At 40.8% G+C, this 14,922-nt stretch overlaps 1 protein-coding gene across 2 annotated transcripts in view; it reads left to right on the plus strand.

Annotated features, from left to right (window-relative positions):
- Positions 1-14,728, plus strand: part of tsc22d2 (TSC22 domain family 2) — a 35,751-nt gene extending 21,023 nt beyond the window's left edge. Inside the window, exons 2-3 of one of the 2 annotated variants that reach the window (XM_010736643.3) lie at positions 11,780-11,831; positions 12,229-14,728. In XM_010736643.3, coding sequence (XP_010734945.3) covers positions 11,780-11,831; positions 12,229-12,540 — 364 coding nt within the window. In that variant the 3' untranslated portion in view covers positions 12,541-14,728. Of the gene's footprint in view, positions 1-8,565; positions 9,168-11,779; positions 11,832-12,228 lie in introns of those variants that run through there. The other variant, XM_027290029.1, reaches the window with a different exon arrangement.
- The last annotated feature ends 194 nt before the right edge of the window (positions 14,729-14,922 follow it).

Here is a 14,922-nt window from a genome sequence, read left to right on the forward strand (position 1 = left end):
GCACTTTTCAACACTTTTGGGTTTCTAGTTGAGGAAAAGATGGGCATTGGCCATGTGACTATCTGTCACATGATTTTTATCGTCTAAAACATTTTTATGTGTTTATTTTAAGAGTCTGACAGAAATAATCCTCCGTGGATGAGTACTACAGATGTTATTGTCACATAATGACAACAGATCTGTTGAATAAAACGGATGTTGGTTTAGCACTTCAGGTTATAACTTGAGTTTATTTCAATATTATTACGTAAGACATGGGAAAGTGGAGGACAGTAATAGCAAGATACACTATATAATGAGGATTTTAGGACTTGAAAATATACTGGTATGCCCATTTGGCACTTGGTCTTGCTTTTATTCATTTCATGTCTAAAAAGAGATGGGCAATCTGGATTGTATCCTCTTGACCTCTCAGTGCAGTTCAGGATCTTCCTCTACTCATTCACATTCTCTCTTCCCCTCTCAAAGAACATCTCTCTCTCTGTCCCTCATGTTTCTCTCTACCAGCGTACAGGTTTCCCCTTCCTTTTACTCATGTTTCTCCTGTCTCTGTTTCCTTCCCCATTAAAATGCAGGAACCCATCCACTGCTTTCTACCAGGCTTTCCGGCCTAGCAGATTACGAGGGTCAAAGCCTGTCAACGATAGGTATGAGCTCGGGTGTGTTTACATGTGTGTGTGGCCTGGCCTGGCTGACTAAACCAGTCCCTGCTCGCCTTCAGTACTGCGCACCTTGCAAGAAAACGTCCTTTTTCACTTGTCGTTTAGCTCGTTATGGATACTTCAGTGTCATTTTTCTGAAAAGGAACTGGCAGAAAATGACTGTCTGACCAATGATGATATAAAAATGTAGGTATTGGCAGAAGAAATTGTGCTGTTGTTTCATTCAAAAACTGACATACATAAATCGTTATTTCACTGTATTGGCAGACTTTCTCCCCCGGCATTTCAAGAATAACTACTGAATTGAGTGAAGAGCTGGACATTTCAGCAGCAGCAATGCATGTATAATGCATGGAGAAAGCATGGAACTGTAGGAAACATCAGGGCGCATTTTGTGACAATTTTGTGACGTTCGGCCAGTCATGCGAATCTGCTGCTCAGATTTCTCCTTCCTCTACGCTAGAGGAAACGTGCCAGGGGGTTTTAGCACTGCAAATAGCTAATCACACTGAGATAACATGACCGTGGTTGTGTGTTATATAACATACTATTCTCTAGTCCGTTTTGCATGCTCAGATAAGAAGCTGATGATTACTGACGTGGATTCTTTGGCTCAGGGAGTTGTATTTTGTATCTTTTAAGAACTCGTGCTAAAGCCATAGAAATGAACAAGAAGAGCTAGAGCTGCACTAGTAACTAACCTGTCATGACTGCTGATACTGAAATGATATCAGCTAAATCAAGTTAACCCAATATGCCACCACTCTCATAACCCAAGTTAAACAAAGAAGCACATTTGTGCAAAAAAGATGAATGGATGTGCTGCCATTTTGAGTTTTGAATAATGAGAGTATTAAACAATTTTTAATCTCACAGAAGTTAGGCTGCATTATCAATGGATCGTTAATTATTCAAAAGAATGCGAGTACCTGTCGATTAGTGTCAGCACTATAGGCAAATAAATGCCGGTTTTTCATGGGAGTAAATGTGTCAGTGGTTTGAGTGGTTTTCATTAGTCACATTTACATTTGTTCCCATGTGCTCTCTCATGGAACCTGTTTGAGGTTTTGATTCCATGCCATGGGTATGTAGTTGGCTGCCAACAAACAGCGGCAAACAAACTTTGGAGTTAAGGTGACAGCACATTTTTCATTCAAGTTCTTATTGTCAAACATGTGGTTGACTTGTCAAGTCATGAAATTATATGATAAAGTCTGATTAAGCAAGTCTTAGACACCAAGACCAAATCTGAGTCCAAGAATACAGGGGTTCTTTCAGGGAAAGCTGGGGCATTGGCAGGAAGAGTCATTTTCATTTGGGGTTTTATTTATTTATCACATCTGGACAGTGGGTGGTTTAGCTTGAGGATTCACTCAGCCAGATCTTACCTAGTCTATAAATAATCAACAAATAGCTTTTCATCATGTGGTTCTCCCTGGGACAAAAGCTGTCCCTCATTTAAATTAATCATTTCAGATAATCCAATTGTTATTTCACAGTTGTGATCAAAGAGATTAGTCACATCCATTATTTGATTTTAATGAACCCAAATGACTAACTGATAAATGCCATGTGAATATTGTTGTTTATCTAGGCTCCCATGTTTTGTTATAGCTGTTGGCAACTGAACAAAGATGATTAGTGGAGTAAAACAACTTTGTCATGAATCCAGAGTTTGTGGGTGTAATGTGCTGCAGAGAGCATGGGATGTACCAGCATACATATGAATCTATTCTTCAAAGCGAGCCCATCCAAATAAGATCAGGATGTTAAAATTAAATAACAGTAGCAATTGAGCAAGTGTGTAGCATCCCAGCTGGCAAAAGTTCGGGCACTTCTGTTTGTTCCAGATCCAGCTCATATTTGCCTGCGGCCTCTGTGACTAACACAGCAGCGTTATTCAGAACTTTTCAACTAACCGCAGGTAAACCTGAGGAAGGTGCCTCATTTCACCTCCCTTTTGTCCTGAGCTTGCTTTCCTGCAAGGTTGGACATGTTGGAAGTCAAGGGGAGATTGCACACAAACAGTTTAAAGGCTTAAAGGAGCATTCCTGAAAATGATTGCTTTGTGAAATATGTGAAACCTCAACTGGGCAGCGTGCCCCCACATCACTTTTCTCATAACCAGCTATGGTGTTTTGCACAACATTCTACTACATTGTGGGCATCAGAACATTCTTGCCTGTTTATCTTTTACAATAGCACATCTGCTGCAGCTCTGCAAGCTCAAGGATGGGTCAGAAAGATTTAGAGCGTCGTGTTCAGGCTGAATTTCAAAGCCAGGCGTTGTATAATTCCTTTTTTAAACAACACTGAATTCAAGTTGATAAATGTGTAGAAAAGATTTGTAGTTGTAGAAAAATATTTCAGATGTCTAAATAAAGTTTCTGCAACAGAATTGTGCCAACAGTGTGTTCACATAAAGACTCTGATTAATTGAATTGCTTTTGTCAACGTCAAAGTACAAAAGCACAAATTAAAAGTACATTTAAAATATATACATATTTAAAGCACAAATTAAATTGGCCCTGATTTTTCTGTGAAGGGATTTTTACTCATAAACGTGTGCCTCATGTGTAATTTGATGACGTGACTCGATTTTTCAGCTGCAAAGATTCATGGATGAATTAGCAGTTGATCAACTGAATATAAATATGCAACTATTTTGGTAATCAATTCATGAAGTTAAGTTATTTTCTTAAAGGACCAGTGTGCAGCAAACATGACAATTCTTCTTTGCAAGTGATTATACACTAATGAAAACATTTATGCATGGTTCAATAATACCATATTCTGTAAATCTTAAACACTTCTCCAATGTGAATATTTTGTTTGTCAGACACAACAAGACATCTATATAGTTGGAGCAGTTGTGCCCTTAGTTGATGTACATTTTTACATAATTTAATTAAATTTCCCATGCAGTTTTTCACAGATTTACAAAGGCTGATTTTAAAAGCACAGGTTTTTAAAAATATATCTGAACATCATTTCACAAGCTAAAAATCTTACTGACCGTCATTTGAACCCATCACAGTTCTGCTTAAATCTAACAGCTCGTCTTTCAACTGCAAAAGAAGCACAATTCGAATTTGCTTTAGCCGAACTAAATTACAAGTTAGACTCTGCAATTGGTAAACATTCCAGAAAAGCGATTTGTTGGTCAGCTGAATGGAATCATTGTGATGCTGCAATTGGTCCCGAGTAAAGCAGCAGCAGCCCTTTTACTGCCTTCAGTCCACAATGATCAACTTTATGATTCCAGACAATAAAGAAAAGACAGATTTATATTCCAACTGAGTACACCTGATCAGTGGCCCCATGCTCAGCGAGTGAGGGTTATTTGATCCAGACCAGGTATGCAGCCACTGTTTATGGCATAGAAACAAACATTTCATTATTGGGACGAAGGGGAGGATGAGAAGGAGGGAAGTTGAACGTGGGAAAGCTGTAATTGGCTTAGTTGATCATTTTTCAGCAATGTGTTTTTTCCTTTAGAATTATTACTAGTTTAAACAACTCTTGGATCTTTTTCTTGGCATAGACTTGATTAGAATCACCTTCCCGCTATACAAATGAAAGTCACACACACAAAACTACAAACGCACTTTGTGTAATTGCTAACAGGCTTTGTGGCATATCCTCAGGGGACTTGGCCCAATTCAATTTCAAGGTCTTTCTTAGAACTGCACACAACAGTAAGCACATAATATTGAACGGATTACTCAATGGTTGTAGAGGAGGTTCCCCCCTCCAGCGAAATCACTGACTGCAGAGCCTTAATGGACATGACATGACTTGACATTGTGCAGATCTCAGATCTCAACCTTAAAAAGCCCTCTTTTTAGATGCGGGGAGGAATTGATGGATGATGATCATAGCCATCTCAAATAAGCAGTTATGTAATAGACCTCATGTCTCAAAAGCGGCCCTGTATGCGCCAATGTTTTCCTCCTGTCAACTTTATCTTTGGAAACTTTTGGCTGACATTTGACCTTTATTTATCCAGAAGAAGTTTGCTGAGCACACATGCCTCTTATTAGGTATCAGTTAAAGGCATTCACACCTGGGAGAGATACCTAATATAACCATAGGCATCTACTGTTTGCCGTTAAACATTCCCTCTGTATCGGCAGAGGGTGAAACTATTACTCTATTACGCACCCAAATAGTAGCCAGCTTCTAGACAGTTTTACCTCAAACTCAATTTCAATCAGTTGATTTTGTAGCCACAAACCCCATTTCTAATCTTTAAGATAACTGTAGCTCCACTGTGTGTTGTCAAGTCATGATTGAAGCTTTTTCGAAAACCAGACAGAAACTAGAATGAAAGACAGTGGCTAAGACACGAATCAAACTCAATGTTTTTGCAGCATAGCGTCTAATGACATTAGACCATGCACTACAGAGAGGAAGCCCAAATGAGGCTAAGTCCTTGATCCCGTGATAAATGCTCTGCTGAATAAAGAGCCTCGTTAACACCGAGGTGCTAGGATTTTCCCATTAAAGCCTCGGGAGTAACCCTATTACTTTTAACACATTCCAGTGGGGTCCTAGTCCACATTGAGCCAAATGAGAGGCACAAGCCCAAATCACCGAAAGGAGAGAAGTAGTGAAATGTGATATCATTGCACGGTACATGCTGAAGATCTGGTTTTATTGTTTTGGCAGTGATTATTTAAGGGTACAGGACCCCCACCTTGGATTCCCCACTGTGTTTGCATATGGAATTTGATGGTCACATTAGACTGTGGCTCTTCATCATTACTTCAGGAGCTGTATGAGTAGCTTGGCGTCCATTAAAGAACATCCCTGCTGGCTGTTATTTTAGAGTCTGAAATAACAAGGCCTTCAATAACTACTTCAAATTAACGATGGAGAAGCTCAAGAATTCAGATTTTTATCATTGAGTGTTTTAAGCCGTGAGATCGCCTTGATTGCTTCTCATGCTCCCTGTTGTCTGGTTCAGCCACAAAGCCGTCTGCTTGAGGTGTCCTTGTCTTCAGGGGGGACAGGCTGATGGGCTTTGCGTATGCCTAATAGGGACATATACAGGCCGAGATGTTTGTGCACAAGTCTGGGGTTTATGTAACAGGCGAAGGGAAAGGTTCCTTGGTCTGTTTACGAGGAAGCTCTGTGGCAGCAGACACACCTACTCATGACTCTGATTTAGAGCTGGAAAAATAAAACTTCCATCTCCAGACAAGAGGTCCCTGAGGTCTGTCTTATTTTGTTTAGTCTCCATTGTGTAAGTATGGACCACCCTTTATGTAGACGACACGTCCCAACAATGCAGCATCCGAAAAATCCACCATGTTCAGAGGCACATATTAACATATTTCCAGCATCCTGCAATTGTCACCATTGTTTGCCTTACAGCGCAATAAGAACAGAAGCAGTCGGTCGAGATTCTTTGTTTTGTGGCTATTTTGGGTCAGTATGCAAATGAGTCTTTAAGGGGAGTTCCACCACGTATCACTACATACTGAGTCCTATGTATTGTGTAACTTGTTTCTGCCTTGTAATACTCAGGTTTCAGGTCATTTGTTTGGCTCATGATAAGCTGATAGCATGTAGGTTCCTAGTTTGTCATCTTGCGAGGCATAATGCCATTTTTACTTACACCTACTGCAAAAGTGAAGACGGAAACAACAAAAAAAAAGATTATGTATGATGAAAATTTGACTTTTACTGACAAAATAATTGACAAAATGATCCCACCACAAAATAATTGCAGTAGCTTTTGATAATATCACACATACAATTTATTGTACTGTATTTCCTTTTCTTTCTGAGCAGTTTAGTGACTTGTCTCAAGTTTGTAAGTATAATTTTTCAAGTTAAAATGTTACTTTCATATTTCTCCCATATGAGGGTTTGATGCTTTTCTCTGTCACATATGACAGTGAACTGAATGTTTTATGTTTTAAACCAGTACTAGCGTAAAACAAAACTGGAATAAGTGACTTTTCTGACATTTTAGAGATAAATACACACACAACAAAACTACCACACTAACAAAATAGTGGTACTTGACAGAGACACATTTCTTAAGTAAGTTAATCTTCACTTAAAATGTTGAAATCACTCCTCAAACTGACATTCATGTTTATTTTATTGAAGTTTTTGTTGTTTTTTCACAGTGGATCTTTCTGTGGAAAACTGGATGTGAGTGCTGCCATGATCTAATTTGTCTTAACTAGATGGGTAAACATGAGGGGCTCACAGGTCCTCGTAGAGAAGCCCTTCTTGCAAAAAATACTGGTCTCTTTGTCTTCAGACGGGCTGATCGTTAACTTGGTTGCAGGGTCATACATTTGACTCGAGTAAGCCAAACTGAGAAAGTACTTTCAGTTCTTTGAACCGTTCACGAAACGTGTTACATTTTCACGTTCATTTATAGCATTTGGCTGACACGACATAATAAGTTAGTGGTGCTATTGAAAGTTTCAGCTGCTGGATCACAGCTACAAATGGTAATGAACACGAGGGGTCAGAGCTATGAGACAGCAATCCTGTGACCACTAAGTGATGAACAGAAAGAGTGAGGTAATATTTTGAAACAACATGCATATTTGTGAGCCAGCTTGTAAAATAGAAGCTTCTAGTTGATTTCAGCCTCCACAATGAATTCATTGTGATCATTTAAACATGACTAAACAGCTCTTGCCTGAAGCTACCCTGTGTATTTTCACTCAAGTTTTATGGCCCAGCTAATCGGAGCCTCTGCTGACCCCATCTGGCACAGAAGCTTAAGTGCATTTTTACAAACAGACATGAGCTGTGCTAACGCTGAACTAAATGAATCTGAAAGAGAACAACAGTGAGTCGTTAGTTAGAGCACTCCTCTCTGTTGTTACAGCCCCCACCCTCCAGCTATTGTTTTGAAACACACTTGCCGGGGGGAAGAGAGAGGGTGGGTTATGACTGAAAAGCTGAGGTCTGATTTATTCAGCTGCCTCCCCCCACGGTGAATGTTTGTATGCTTTGCGATGGGGACGTGTGCCGGTGCATTTGTGGCCTTAATGGAGACCACATTGGATTTCTGATGCTGTGTAACATCATGTGATAAACCCAGAGACCACACTTTGCAGTGTCCCCACACAGACCTAAGCAGTGAGTTTACAGCTTTATTCAGAGCTACCTGGTTGGTGAGACGCGCTGATGACGTGGCCAAGTTCACTTAAGCGAGTATCAAACAACAATCAACAATGACTGTTTTGATAGAAAAAGTGAGGAACTTGACTTTGTGTTGTCACAGCGTGATGGTGGCCCTGACACAGATGTCTCTGGGCCGAAGGTGTCCACAGTTGGAATGTGCTGCCTTGCATCGCAGCAGTCTGCAGGGAAGGCCCATGTTGAGGTTAACACAGCAAGTGGTCCTTATATAAACCACCACATGTCTTCCTCCTTTAATAAAATGTACAGTTTGCTTTGTTTTCCTTGGACACCGAATAGCAACAAATTAGTTTAGGCTTTTGTTTTCTGTCTCTGTAACATTTCTTCTACGTTCTTCAGCTCAGATCTCGCAGTCACTTGGAAAAAAACAAATTTGATCACACTTGCACATCTCTTATCTTATCAACAATGAAAAAACACACACAAAAATAGCTTTCCAGCTTAAACTTGTCAACATTCTTCTCTTGCATTGTCCCAGATGTGTAAATGTTGAGTTCAAAGCAAGGAACATCTTCTCCTCATGTTTATCAGCTCTCGGATCACACGACCGAGTCGGCCTCTCATTGTGGAATGCGACTTATTTACCCCGCTGTCATCACATCAGTGTGGATCTGTCATGCTATACATGACCGGCAAACTGCAGTTAAGCCATTTTAGATGCTCGGTATTAAGATGAGTAGGAAAATAAGCTGACATCTGTAAGGCCTTACTTTTGTCTTTCCAGGTTTTGTTCTGTTGCATTGACGTGGGAAAGTGGAGGAGGCTGTAGAAATGTGGAACGCTGCATTGCAAATGTGATTACTGGCAAAGCACATGCATTCACCCAGTGGATTTGGATGTGAATTGCTGTGGTGTTTTATTGCACTGATGTGAGATTAATGTCAACGTGACCAATAAAATGAAACGGTATTCTTGTTTATCTTTGAGTTTCTATCACTAATGTACAGTTTATTTAGATGAATCACATTTCTTTTTGACATTGGCTTCACAGATTTGATCATTTAACAACTTGGAAGTTGCTTTTTCCTCAACACTCTTGATGCAATCACATTAAAAGGGCAGCAGACAGTCAACATGTGGGGATATGGAAAACTTGTGGAGATTAACTGAGATGAAACCGACAGTATATCATTTTTATGCTGTAACAAGGACAACCAGACCTCTACATTAAGAAAAAAAACACGGTCTCCTTTTTTAATGAACATGTATCCGAGTGAATAAGTCGTCCTGTGCCTTCGGAGGCCCGCTGTGTAATTTTTTTTGGGTAGACAGTACCAGTGAAAAATGTAATTTGTACCTAGGAATAAATGGAAGTGAGTAATGAGAGACTCCGCCCCCCTCCTCCCTCCCTCCGTCCCTTGTTTTCTCACCATGTGACCCAGAGGGCTTTTTAAGACACAGTCAAGCTCCCGACTCAAACAAGAGGAACCAGTGTTTTAACACCCAGTGTAGTTGTACAGCAGAAACTCTTTAACATGCGCTGCAAAATGAGCTACAGTCTGCCCTGCTCGCCGGGAACCTCGCCGACATATTCAGGACGATTGATGTCCTATAGGGCCAGATGCACCAGGTAATGGACTTCATATACGCTCTCTGCCGTGTGTTTTGTATTGTCTGATTAGATAACTTTAATATGTGTCGGGTGCTTGGTACATTTTGTGGCTGTGTTGCCGTTCTTACCCTCTGCGTATTTTGATTTTTAAATTGGCTTGCGCGTCCTTTAGGATCCATATTACAGGTTTTCTTACCTCCTACATGCTCTGTGCTTTATTGTACTTGTAAAGTAGTTCAGCTGATAACTTGGTGGCATGCTGCCACTGTACCAAACTCTTTATACCTCTTTATGCGGACTTAATGGGTTTAACTCACTGGTACAGCTGAGAGTTTCATCTTGGACATAGTTGAAATCTTCTCCATGTCCATTTGCCCGCGTGTCGACAGCTGTTTAATACCCAGGCCATTCTTTTACCTCCTTGGCTGAGCCAGTTCAACATGTTTCCCTCTTAATGTGGCATCTGTTTGGTTTATGTTTGTAGTACGTGTTACACCCCCTCCCCACCATTGCCCCCCTCCTCTCCACCGCGCCGTAGGGCTAAGTGGGCTACGTGCGCCCCGGCATGCAGAACATACATGCTGGACGCACTACTGGTGCTCCATTGTGATGATGGTCAGTGTGGTCCATGTCGTATTTTTAAAACGAAACCACAGCGAGTTTAACCGTGGTCAGTGGAGTTAGTTTAAGACGTTTTCTCTTCAGTTTTGCAAGCTGGATCAACAAGCTGTGCCAGATTTACGCACACAAAACCTCTTTTTATTTATCCAAAACACTCAAACACGTGACTGTGTTTCACATAAATGATGCTTTATTTGGTTGGCTGCAATCATCCATCACTGTAACGTTTGTCTATTTAACATTGCGCATCCGGAGGGACCTTCCCCCCTATTTTTGATTGCTTCCAAACTTTATGAGATCAGCTCTCTGCACATTATGTCCCCGCTCCTTTTCTCAGATTCAGTCCAGAGCACCGACTAGTGGCTCGAAGGCTCGCGTTTTTTTTTTTTTTTTTTTTTTTTTTTTTTTATTGTTTCGTGTCTGCATCCACATCCGAGCAGGGTGGCGATTGAGCAACCCGGCGTTATCTGTTGTGGTGGATTAAAGACGCCTGTGGTTTTTCTTTTTTTATATATATTTCCGCGAAGTAAATCTATAAACTTGGCATCGTCCTGTAGGTTTGGTAAGTTGGTGGTCTTTTTTATGCGTAAAGTATGGGGGGAATGTGTTTTTCTTTCTTTGCTCGGAGGGGGGGTGGAAAACAAATGTTGCGCTGCTCTGAAGTGATGTTTTTTTTTTTTTTGGCCGGGGGGAGATGTGTTTAAAGTGGGATGCTCACAGAGGCGACACATTTCACCAGGACCCGTTTTTTTCCCAGAGAATACAGAACAATGAGATTTTCCTGATGGTGTAAGCCGATCGCTGACGACGACATCAGCCGCACCCGGAGCGTAACTCCTGCAGGGGACTGAGCCACAATCTCCGTCTGTAATCTGTTTTATTACAGCGGACTCATGCATTGATAAAAGCTGATAGATTTGCACAATGCAGGCGCATTCTTATCCAGGCTGGAGCTGCTGACTTACCATGAAAATATTTTAGTTGGATAAACCGCGCTTCTTTGTGCCTTTTTTAAAAATATATTTTAAATCCCATCACAAGATCTTATTTTCTTTAGTCATATGCCTATACGTGTGTTCTCATATTCTGATTCACACATGACACAAGCTTTGCTGTGTTTTATCATCAGCTGGGTTTACAGCTGAAAGACGTCACGTGAGGAGCTGTAGTTGTTGATGCCTTAATGGAAATTTACAGTAAGTCGAGCTTGTGTTGCCTCAAGCCAGTAGAGGCTTTTCAAAATAAAACAATACGAGGGTTTTAGGGTTTTTGTGTCCCATCGACCTTGTGGTGTCAAGCCAAAGATATCAGTATACTGACATTAGAATTTAAGTTATCCCTCATTTATTGTGTGGCTTGATGCATGATTTGCTTGCTTTTTCCCTGCAAATCTTTGCTATGGGCGATTAGCATTGTCTGTTTGCCACATCCCTCCTGAACAGTGTCTCTCCTGTAGGTTTTGCCCAGGAAGTGCCCATCTGCAACACTTCCTGTCAAGTCTGCTAAAAATAGTACATGTTTTTTATTTTTGTTGTCAAATCTGTTCATCTCCTCCTGGACACGTATATACATGTGACTGGTAATCTACACATCAGAAATGTTTTTATCTCCGGAAATACCAGTGCAATCCCCTGAGGTTGTGTTTGGTACGTGAAGGAACAGATTTGGCTGTTTGGTAAATGCGAAAGACCTGATATCAATCTAAAACTTGGGTAGAAACAAGATGAGTATCTGTTGGCTCACTCCCGCTTCTTTCTCTCAACAGTGCATCTGGTGCCAGCGTGGTCGCCATCGATAACAAGATTGAGCAGGCAATGGTGAGTTTTCGCACAGATGTAAAAGCTGACAAATTTTCCTACATGCCTGTATAATGACTTGTTTTAAGTTGTCCCACTGACATGACTGTCTGAGACATAAAAAGAATATTTTAATGTAATAATCCATGATAAAAATGACCCACTTTCAGTTCATGAAAGCATTTGTGTTTTCTGTTCTAAACATTCGACTTTGAGTCCTGAAAGCCAAGTAGAATTTTGAGTATCTCAGTATCGCTCACACAGTTTGATTGGCAGGTGACCTTGAAAATATTTGCAAACCCCCCCCCCCCCCACGGCACTCTCACTTAAGTGCTTCAGATGTTGCCAAAAAAAGGTCACGCTTAAAGCTATGAGGTGACATTTTTATGAGCTTATTTTCCCTTTCCTCGTATTTCAGGACTTGGTGAAGAGCCACCTGATGTATGCTGTTCGTGAGGAGGTGGAGGTGTTGAAGGAGCACATCAAGGAGCTGTACGAGAGGAACTCAGTGTTGGAGCGCGAGAACGCTGTGCTGAAGTCACTGGCCAACTCGGAGCAGCTTGGCCAGCTCACCAATCAGCTCACCAGTCAGCTCTCCCAGGGCAGCAGCACATCGCCGCCGCTGCAGCAGCAACAGCAGCACCCGCTCGTCATAAACAACAACACCCCCTTGGCGCACCAAGAGGGGAGTCAGAGTGTCCCTCATCAGCCCAACATCACGTCGGCGTGATCCCCCTTCCCCCAATACACACGCTCAAACACATACCACCCATGGACAGGAGTGGAAGATCCTATTAGTAAAGACAACAACTGCTACCGTCCCCTTAGCTCCATAAAGCAAAAGGCTCGGCTCTGCGTTCAATATGCTCCATCTGAGGAAAAATCCAACAACAGCGACATCTTTGTTTGCCACCAAGAGCCATGCTTCAGTGTGTGCACGTTGCCGTCACCAGGCCTTCGCATTATTAAGACATTTACCACCCCTTGAAAAGTCTTATTCTGTCCCCGCAGTTGGCTGCAGGAAAGCTGAAAAAGAAAAGGGGGGTGAAGTGTGTGGGGGAGGGGGGCTGGTGCACATCATAAAACTGCATGTTGTTCTTGTGCAGGAGACGGGGTCAAAGCTTGCAGAGAGCTTGATTTGTTGGGGCAACAAGTGGTAGAGGACTGTGCAACTCAGAGAGGGACCTGATGACGGTTCTGTAACATCAAGCAGGGACTGTCCTTCAGGTATCCCCACTCCATATTACTCTCAGGCCCGGAAGAGGCCAGAGAACAGAGGGGGAGGGCAGGTGGGGGGAGAGGATTCATCCTCACTGAGCGGAGGAGGATGCCAGAGGGTGTATCGGCTTGGGTTGGGCGAGTCGAGAGCCTCTGCTTTGTTATATGCTGCAACAAAAGCTTGTGTTGTTTTCTCAGAGCCACCGTACTTTGACATGAATCATAATACTTTTTTTTTTTTTTTTTTTTTTTCATTAGTTCAGTTTTAGTATTTGCATTTATTTATTTCAGGGCTGCTATTTTCATAATGTAAATGAACAATGTCATGGAGATACTTATTAAAAACAAAAAATAAACCTTTCTCTTTGGTCTTTTGGTATTTTAGAATCTGTCAGGTATTAAATTTGGTAGTCTCTTGCAACAAGTAGATCTCAGTAAGTAGGCAATAAGTTCAACAATAGAAATTTTTCTTCACATGCAAACACTAAAGCCAAGCTTACATTAGGTGAAATCCAGGTTGAATGTATATTTTGTAAAGTGTAAAGTATTAAGAGCATGGAGGGTTTGTACAGGAGAACGCCTGTTGTTAAGATGTGATGGGATGTTTCGATAAAGACAAATATTAATTTTCTTTTCTTTTTTTTTTTAAGACTTTATTTGTCAAAATGAAAAAAATAAAATAAATTGGGGGTTTGGTTGGGGGATGAAAAGCTGTGAAAATTGTTCAACCTACTTTATAACCAAAGACGCAAAGCTGTGTAAGTCTTTTTTTTTTTTTTCTTTCCCCCCATTTTTAAATGCACATTCATACCTTTTTTTTCTACTTTCTCCTTACCTATATATTTTTTTTGTCGCTGTTTTGCATGTCCTGCATGATCTATAATCAAACCACTTTCTTACCTCATGTTTTTATCTAGCACTCTTTATTTTTCTGTCAAGTTGTCAGTCTGTGAATGATTGTGAAAGGATTCATGAAAGCGAAAGGGAACAATGAGCAGAGAGGGTGGAGTAAGTAGTCAAGGGCAAGAATAATAATAAATAAAAATATGAATGGAAAGGTGTTTGTGTTGGATAGAGGGAAGGGAGCCATCTTTTTTGTTTTTCATGTAAATGCTGTGTTGAATTTCATATGCAGAGAAAAGGTTTTGTTACATTGCAGATTTTAATGTATTTAATGAACGCAGCATTTAGATTTCGATTGTAGTGTACCAACACTTCGCTTACAAACAAAAAAATAACGAGACAACATTGGAAACTATTAAACATTTCACACTTTAAAGCTGGAACCCGGTCGATTGCGTGTGAGTATATTATGGGATGTCCTGTCTGTGTCACGTCTTCTGTGCCTCCTGTGCCGTCGTCTGCTTTCGTCAGGCGATTCGGTTTCTTTCTCTGTGGCTTAGAACCAAACCAAAATGCTTGGTAATTGTACAATCAGTCATCCTTCTACTTGATGGAGATGGACTTTTTGATTTCTTTTTTTTTTTTTTTGGGCTTATTGCTTCTCACTTTAGAGTTTTTTTTTTTGTTTTTCTTCTTGTTTTTCTTTCGTTTGAAGGAGATGCCGTGTACATGCCAAGTGTACTGTATGAAAGTGATCACTGAGCCTTGGAGAAAATATCTTAACAATGCCCTTGTAATGTGCTGTTCAGACGATTTTAGTTTTCGGTCAAAAATAAATTACTGTTTTATTAAGAGAATGTCTTTGTGTGTTTTTCTTTTCATTTTTAATCACCTTCCCTCACATATTTTTCCAGTTAGTTCTGACTGACCTCTGCTTTTCCTACTCAGGCATGTCAAAATGCAGTTTGTTCCTATGCATCTCTACAAAATCCTCCTTTTGTGGTCCAGATTACTTCGTTTCCCAAGTTAGGTATAGAAAAGGGTTTGAAAT

The sequence above is a fragment of the Larimichthys crocea genome, chromosome XVII, assembly GCF_000972845.2.
Source record: "Larimichthys crocea isolate SSNF chromosome XVII, L_crocea_2.0, whole genome shotgun sequence".
NCBI classification, from domain to species: Eukaryota; Metazoa; Chordata; class Actinopteri; family Sciaenidae; genus Larimichthys; species Larimichthys crocea.